Source organism: Eucyclogobius newberryi, unplaced genomic scaffold, assembly GCF_026437365.1.
Source record: "Eucyclogobius newberryi isolate DKJ021-1_F unplaced genomic scaffold, fEucNew1.0.hap1 SCAF_9, whole genome shotgun sequence".
Classification (NCBI taxonomy): Eukaryota; Metazoa; Chordata; class Actinopteri; order Gobiiformes; family Gobiidae; genus Eucyclogobius; species Eucyclogobius newberryi.
In genome coordinates, this window is record NW_027316532.1 from 10,439,881 (window position 1) to 10,448,967 (window position 9,087).

At 45.8% G+C, this 9,087-nt stretch overlaps 1 protein-coding gene across 1 annotated transcript in view; it reads right to left on the bottom strand.

Annotated features, from left to right (window-relative positions):
- The window catches only part of sned1 (sushi, nidogen and EGF-like domains 1), a 54,049-nt gene that overhangs the window by 41,585 nt on the left and 3,377 nt on the right, over window positions 1-9,087 (bottom strand). Inside the window, exons 2-3 of the mRNA XM_072438780.1 lie at window positions 962-1,249; window positions 746-886 (exon numbers count right to left, since the gene is read on the bottom strand). Of these exons, the coding sequence (XP_072294881.1) occupies window positions 746-886; window positions 962-1,249 (429 nt within the window). The remainder of the gene's footprint in view (window positions 1-745; window positions 887-961; window positions 1,250-9,087) is intronic.

Below are 9,087 nucleotides of genomic sequence, written 5' to 3' on the forward strand. Positions count from 1 at the left end.
TGGGCTTTGTAACGCCAAAGCGATGGGAGGAGTACTTTTACGGACTACGACAGAGTCTGAGGACTACGAAACGTCTGAGGAATAAAGTCTGGCGGTAATGCAACACTCGGATGCCAACCGCCATAAAACAACAACAACAACAACAACAACAAGATGGCGGACTGGCCCGTGACCCGGCTCGTGACCCGGCCCGTGACCCGGCTCGTGACCCGGCCCGCGACCCGGCCCGCGACCCGGCTCGTGACTCGGCCCGCGACCCGGCTCGTGACTCGGCCCGTGACCCGGCCCGTGATCCGGCCCGCGACCCGGCCCGCGACCCGGCCCGTGTCCTGACTCGTCTCATTTCGATTTGAACGATCAGGAAAGTCCGCTCTACTCGCAGTGATGAATGTGCGTTAGATGCGGTTATACGAAGGGCGTCGTCGCGATTCAGGAGACATTTTCTGCGTTCGGGGACGGATAACGCGGAACGCGCCTTGTTGACATGGGCTACGTAATATCCGGTTAAGCGCGTCACGTTTTTTGCGTCACTTCTGGGTTTATGTGATTAGTTCTGTCTCTGCTCTAAACTCCGCCCTAGAAATTGAAACACAGCGGTCGAGCCTCAGACCCTCAGGTTTTGTTAAGTCGTCTGTCAAAACGTGTTGGGAACGGCTGGTCAGGCAAATTATATGGAGGACTATTTATGTAACTAGCGTGAGAACCTAGTGGAACGTTAACATTGTAGAACTTTCTGTGCTCTTACCTGCGCTGCGATGCCCCCCAGCCCCGCCCGGCTTCCTCCACTCGTGGCGTGCATCCCCGTCGTCCATGTGACGTTATGATACTGGAATATGGTGAAGGAAATCTCTCCATCTGTAATGAGCACCACTTGGAACGTATTGATCTGCAAAAAGGATAAAAGGTTCAGCTAATTTGTGACTTATCTAACAAGAGTTCATAAAGCATTTTGATCCAGTACCGGGGTTTTTGAGTGGCCTCCAAAGAACGTGACCTTGTGCCACGTGGAGACGAGGACCCATGAAGCGTTAAAGTTTGGAAACTCAGGGAAGTAAGTCCTGACGTCACCGGAAGCTCTGCTCAGGACGTCCGACTCCAGGCTCTCTCTGTAAAACACTCTCCCAGCGCGGCGGTTGTCCACGTCGGCCCAGAACGGCGCCACGACCCTCCTGTCGCCAGCGATGGGAAACGCCACCGGAGTGAACTGAGAAACCTCCCTCAGGAACGACACCAGGCCGTTGTTGTTCACCTGAAAAGACGACAGTATGAAGGGTTTGGATTCACATGAAGTTAGGACCTCAAATTTGAATGAATGCCTCCAAATACCTCAGAATCAGAAAAGGTTTATTGCCATTGCCATAGAAACTTGCTTCAGTGTAATATAAAACAATGAACAATGATAAAACAACCTATATAAAATCAAAAACTATTTAAATCTGCTCTGGGATAGGTTTTCTAAGTACACAAACTAAAAACTTACATAGAACATTTTGCCCATAATGTATATGAACCAAAAGAACTCCAAACCACACCACTTAACTGCAAATAAACTATAATTAAATACCAATAAAGTGACACATTTCAACTAAATACACAAAAGTCCAGCGTTAAGACCAACCAAAACACTGACCCCGCGCTCACTAAAACACTGAGGCGTAGTAGACCTGGGGGAAGTGGTCAAACGGAATGGCGGAATGCCATTTATTAGCTGTTCCAATAACAGACGTTTGCACTTCCTGTGTAACAAACAGGCCTGACTTTTATTCGTAGAAATGATCAAACCTGGCCAGAGCTGCCAGGCCCGGGACACCTGTGAAGTCCTGGCACTGGAGAGGAGCTTCACGCACATTTAAACCCACAGATGTGTGCGAACAGCAGAGAAACCAAACAAGCACAGCCATCCTCCACTCACCCATCCTCCATTCACCCATCCTCCCCTCACCCATCCTCCACTCACCCATCCTCCCCTCACCCATCCTCCCCTCACCCATCCTCCACTCACCCATCCTCCACTCACCCATCCTCCCCTCACCCATCCTCCCCTCACCCATCCTCCACTCACCCATCCTCCATTCACCCATCCTCCACTCACCCATCCTCCCCTCACCCATCCTCCCCTCACCCATCCTCCACTCACCCATCCTCCATTCACCCATCCTCCCCTCACCCATCCTCCACTCACCCATCCTCCCCTCACCCATCCTCCCCTCACCCATCCTCCACTCACCCATCCTCCACTCACCCATCCTCCCCTCACCCATCCTCCCCTCACCCATCCTCCACTCACCCATCCTCCACTCACCCATCCTCCATTCACCCATCCTCCCCTCACCCATCCTCCACTCACCCATCCTCCACTCACCCATCCTCCACTCACCCATCCTCCCCTCACCCAACCTCCACTCACCCATCCTCCACTCACCCATCCTCCACTCACCCATCCTCCATTCACCCATCCTCCATTCACCCATCCTCCACTCACCCATCCTCCATTCACCCATCCTCCATTCACCCATCCTCCACTCACCCATCCTCACCCATCCGCCACTCACCCATCCTCCCCTCACCCATCCTCCCCTCACCCATCCTCCACTCACCCATCCTCCATTCACCCATCCTCCACTCACCCATCCTCCACTCACCCATCCTCGACTCACCCATCCTCCCCTCACCCATCCTCACCCATCCTCCCCTCACCCATCCTCACCCATCCTCCACTCACCCATCCTCCACTCACCCATCCTCCACTCACCCATCCTCCACTCACCCATCCTCCCCTCATATACATTGTTATAATGTAATGCTCTTTTCGGACGTCCAACAGATTGAAGAATGTGTTTAGAATGTTTTTATTGTGCCTAAAAGAGGCGGTGAGAAGAACATGAGCACAGACTGGTGCAGGTGGAAGAAAAGGAGTCAAAACCATCATTGTACAGCTGTAATAACTGAATATGAGTCTATAAGTATTAAAGTAACAAACCAGAATGTAATCTGCAAAATTCAAAATATCCCATTATGATGTTCTGTATAAAAGCAGCTGAGTTTTGGCTTCTTCTGAAATGCATGTGATTCTTGTATTTAAGGAGTTCATATATCAATCTTCTCTCAAACGATAATCCTCCGTGATGTGTTCAAAATGTGCATTCTGAATCGGAACAGAATTAACCCACGAGTGGCTAATCGCATGAGTCATTTCATGTTGTCAGCCATAGTAGGTGGTAAGTATTCAATGCTGATTCTACATAAACTCACAGCTTTACTGCAGATGAGAGGACCATAACTGTGGATCAGCTGATAATATCTGGGAATCATTTGGCCATGTTCAGTGGTTTAACATTTCTGGAGTGTTTGCAGCAGCAGCACTAACTTAGACTGAACTGCATTTAGCTGAAAAAACAGGTATTGAAATCTTATGGATATATTGTCCTAAAGTGCAATGAATGAAAGCTGTTTATTGGGTTTTCGAAGCAACATTCTCCACATTATGGAGCGATCCAGTTTCTCCAGACGTCACAAGAGAACTTTACCCCTCAATGTGCCCAATGTCCCAGTGACAAAGCAACATCAGACGCCCTGAACTTGACTTCCTGCAGGTCTAAATACATCATTTTAAGGATTTTACAGTAAAAACAGAAAGGGAAGTTTTGCTTGGCGCCGCAGCGGAGCTCCTTTAATTGCCTGACCACAGCCTTCCCCTCTGCATCAGCGCAAATGTGGTGAGAATGTGGTACAATGTGGGTAAAGGAGGTCCAGTCCAGGGGTCAGCCAGAACACTATTGGATACAAAAACATATGAGCGGGACGGATGAAACGATGTCCATGAAGCGCTAACTCCACACACCCACACGGCGCTAATGAGGGACCTGCGGCGGCGGCGTCCATCTTACAACAGAATGTGTGTTAAGAGATGAAATGCTACAAAAAATACACTTTACACGCCAATCTGGGGGTGTTTAATGCCTAATCCATTTTATTATGCATCTGGAACCGTTTCAAGCAAATATTTCAACATTGGTTTGACCTTCTGACATTAATACTCAGAGACAAAGAGAGATGAGGCGTTCATTCTTACATTTATGCAAGGGGCAAATTAAGGTCGCCACTTCATCCAACACACGTTCCTGGTGCCTTGAAGTAACCACGGTAACACAGGGAGAACATGCAAACCTCACAGCTCTGACAAACTGAGCCTGAGGATGGACCCAAAGTGAAGAGGTCTGTGCTGAATGTGAATCTCATCTATATCCATATTATTGATTATCATTGTTAACGTTGTTTACTGTAGGGCAGTAGTCGTTTAGTCCATCTTAGCCCATTAAAGAGTTAATTTGTCAAATACCGGTAATTATTTTATTAGGACTAAAAGCAGAAAGGAGAATGTCTGGAGTGAGTGTCTGATGAAGATGACACCGTTTACTAGTATCAATATATAGTAGATTTTGTGGGAGATACTAATCATTTTGAGATCTTTTTCCAGTGCCATGGGCCCTTTTGATGGATTCATCAATGGACAGGGTACATCTTATTTGACCATAAAAGTCTTTAATGGACTATAACCCTAGTTTGCAGGGAGGACACAAAAGAAAAGTTATTATTTTTGGTTTATTTGGTGCATGTTAATGAACATATATGATACACATGCTGTAAATACACCAGATTGAAGCCACAACACTCATTCATACAACAGTGTGAACAAGTTCAACAACAACAAAAGAAAAAGTCTTAATAAATACATCTTTGTTACATAATTGTTTCCCCAAAGGCCATGGAAGCAGATCAGAAATCAGGCTCTACATTTGACTATTCTAACATGACCAGTGTCTGAACCCGTGTGAACTGTGAACCAAAACAAAGCTCGACTCTCCATATTTCATGTTGCCCCTTCACTTTACAACACTCTTGTTATGTCGGGGGAATTCTTTGCCGGATATATGCAGGATTTTGCTTGGGTGGTTTTCTTAAGAGCCCAGCAATTTATGGGCTAAAATAAACTTTCATCCGGCTAAAAACTCAGGCCAAAACAAACCTGAATGAAAAGGTGCCCATGGATCAAGTCAGGAAAACATGAGTCTGCCCTGTCAGAGAGGAGGACTCACAGTTACAGCCTGTCCCGTGACACGAGGAGGAGACCAGGGCCTGACAGTCTGTGTGCACTTAACCCAGGGTCACTTTTATCAGCCATAAATCCAGTCCAACTCAGAGGGAACGGAGAACAGGCTGAAGTGAATGAGCAAATATTCATGTTTGCAATGTAAACTTGAAAAAAATCTACTGGAATTGCCAAAGTCGGAGCCTTGAGTCAGCATTTTCTAGGATGAGAACTTACATAAACCACACAGGCAATTCATGAACAGAGTCAATCAAATCATCACATCGTATTGAGAAACGTGATCATTAACCAATAAAAAAAAATCATATAATCTCAATAATGTCATTTAATTTCACATATTAGGAAAGCAGTTTGTTGGCCATAGAAAAATAGCAGATCTGTCGACTAAATACAATGAAACATTCTTATATTACACTGTATCTATTGGAAATGATTCATTCTGGTTCGTCATCAATCTTATAACTAAAAATGGACAAAGAAACGACCAGCAGTTGAACAAATGCATATTATATCTTACCTCTGACATTAGGATGAGGAGGAAATTAATATAGCCTGAAAATAAGATATAAGATAAGATATTCCTTTATTGTCCAAATGCAAAGCAACTTTGAGTGCTCAGATAAGTGCTGCATAAGACTCATACTTTATTATTGTTATCATGAAAACGTACTTATATAATATCTTGGAGTACAAATGAATATAGTTTAGTGTAGAAAAATGTCTTACTCGATACCAATTTCCTACACAATTATAAAACGTGTTTATTTTTTGGTGGGAACAATAGTTTGTAATTTCACACAAAATAGCACTGCTTGTCTTATTTTGATATAGATCCAGATAAGCATCCATACTTTTGAAGAATTGATTATCTGGGTAACGATTTGACAACCCTAATGTAGCATAATAAATGTATTTCCATCATCTCCTTTGAATTTACCTCAAAGAAGTTCTTTATGAAACTGCATCGACAAACGAGTGAATCTGAAAACCCCACAGAACAGAAGACAATTATATTCTGTAAATCTGTCTCGCGTTATCCATACGTTTAGCAGTTAATTGCGCGTGTCGTACCACAACCTCGCCTCTGCAGCATCTGGTATTAACCCCATCCCACCATGACCTGTAAAAAGTGAGAAAATGATAACATATTACGGGCACATGTGTCTTGTGCATCGCGAAGCAAATCTATGTACGAGTAAACGCGCTCGTGTCGTTCATCTGGTGAATAAAAGGCGCTCGAGCAGAGAACAAAGCCTGGTGAACGCACGCATCCTTGGCCCGGCGCGACGTGGTGACGAGCTAAAGTGAGTGAATGAAATTGCACAAGTGTTGCAGATCTGGAGCGAGGCAGATGAGCACTAGCAGATGTTCCCCACGCAGTTTACAATCGCACATTCTTGGCACAATCTTTACCTTTGTTTACATGTCGCTGCTCGACTCAACTTCAGGATGCATCGATTCAAATAATGTCAAGTTGATAAGTTGGAGTTGGGCCATGCATTGGTCGAACGATCTGATTTGATAAGATTTTCTCTTGTTTTTTTTCATTAGACAATAAATACCTTTGATGAAATCTCTGCTCACATCTGCTTTTAAGCTCGTGTTCCTTCCTCTCTGACCTCGGATGTCCTCCTCCTTGTTCTATACATACAGTGGAGTTTATCCGGTGTTGTTTGGAAACTCCTCTTGAACATACATCTGCGTTGTGTTAGGTCAATTGGGTCATTACTCAGATAAAGCAGCTGGAAAGACCCTGGCTGTGGTGTCAGAGGCGCAGGAGGGAGGTGAAGGGAGGATCTGGGAGGATAACGTGGCGACAGGCTCGTTAACAGGAGTAGAAAACCATTCTAAAAGATCCTGTAACGTCGTGTCTGAAATCACAATCAAAGACAAAAGCAGCCGTGTTCCAACGACAGACGAGGCCAAAGCATAAACTAAGCAAAGCATAAATCAAGACTAAACCATGAAGCTGGGACTAAATGTGAACCTAAACCAGGACTGGACTAATGACTTGAACCAATAACAGAACATAGAACCAGGGCAGTACTTTTGGAACCTTTCACTTCAATGAACCATTATTACAGAAATGGACTTGTCAGTGAATATTTTTTGAACTAGTCAAACGATTATTTCTATAGTACAGTGAGATTTTTGAAATGCATAATCAACTAAAATAAAGGTTGAAATATGGTGACCCCTTGATAGAGAATAGTTATGAATAAAGTGTCTATTATTTGGAGGTTTGGATTTAATAGTGCCACTGTATTTGCTTATAAAAGGTGAGTGAGTTCAAGAGTTTGAACGACTGATAAACGACTGCAATGATCAAAATACAAAGTACATCCTAAACTGAATGTTAACCGTATCATCGCTTCAGTGTTAGAAAGTTCCCTCAGTGGATCTAATTGCAGTTGAGAGGGAAAGAACGCGTGTTAAAGAGGAATCAGTCACAATAATACCATGAGACAGCACCCTCAGCCCGTCCACAATTAGTCTGGATGTGCAGCTTCCATGTGGCTGCCGTCCACTTCAGCCCAACTCCTCAGAGGAACTATTCACACACATTTGCTCCTTCGCACTGGCTGAAGTATTGAAGTATTGCCTGTTCAGAGCCGTAAAGACTCTCTCATGGCAGAGATCAACATGTGGCCGCGCTCTTTATAGCAGATGTTTTAATGGATTCAGGTGAGGCGTTTCAATGAACGTGACTGTAATTTCAAGTGCCTGCCACAATCTGTTATGCCCTGCGTGACTACGTTACAGCCCAATGAGACGCAGAGCTGAGGAGGCACATCACGAGCTGCACGGCATTAACGGCATTAACGGCCTTTGTATCTGGGATTCACAAGGAAAACAATTGGTATCCTGTCTTGTCTTGTCGAAATGGATCAGATTTGTAATAAGAGAGGGATTGTTGCAGTTCAGGTCAAAACACCCACCAATGCAAATTTAAAGTATAAATATGGAAGCTACTTACTTGAAGATTGAACATTTTGGGAACACATTCCTCTATTATAAACAGCTCGTGTTTTGGTGCTTTTGGACAAATATAGGATCAATGTCTTTGACTGAGATGGACAGCAGAGGAATTCCTTACTAAGGCTCAAGCAGACCAAACTGAGAAAAGTGATAGTACAGGCCAAATAAACCCTTAATGATAAATATCCAAAGATCATTACACAATGCAATTAAGTGAATACACAAATGATATGGTGGATGTTACAAAAAAGATAGATAGATATCCTTTTACCTCTAATTTGTTTCTATTTAACATGCTCACATTAAGCCATTGTGTCAGTTAAAGTCATGTCAATGATAGAAATGCTGGTGACAAAGGTCAGAGGTCACATCACCACAGTGTCATTGTAGAGCTCTGTGTTCCTCTTTGGACCAGTGACTTCATACTATTGCACAAAAGCTGAGATTAGAAAGTCAACCTTTGGCCAGGCCATTGTTGCCATGGATCCTCAGCCTCCCCTGGCTCTGTGCAGGAGGAAGGAGGAGGTGTAGGAGGAGGGAGGAGGTGCAGGAGGGAGGGGGGTGCAGGAGGAGGGAGGGGGGTGCAGGAAGGAGGAGGGAGGAGGTGCAGGAGGAGGGAGGGGGGTGAAGGAGGAGGGAGGGGGGTGCAGGAGGGAGGAGGTGCAGGAGGAGGGAGGAGGTGCAGGAGGAGGGAGGGGGGTGAAGGAGGAGGGAGGGGGGTGCAGGAGGGAGGAGGTGCAGGAGGAGGGAGGAGGTGCAGGAGGAGGGAGGGGGGTGAAGGAGGAGGGAGGGGGGTGCAGGAGGGAGGAGGTGCAGGAGGAGGTGCAGGAGGGAGGGGGGTGCAGGAGGAGGTGCAGGAGGGAGGGGGTGCAGGAGGAGGGAGGGGGGTGCAGGAAGGAGGAGGGAGGAGGTGCAGGAGGAGGGAGGGGGGTGAAGGAGGAGGGAGGAGGTGCAGGAGGAGGGAGGGGGTGCAGGAGGGAGGGGGTGCAGGAGGGAGG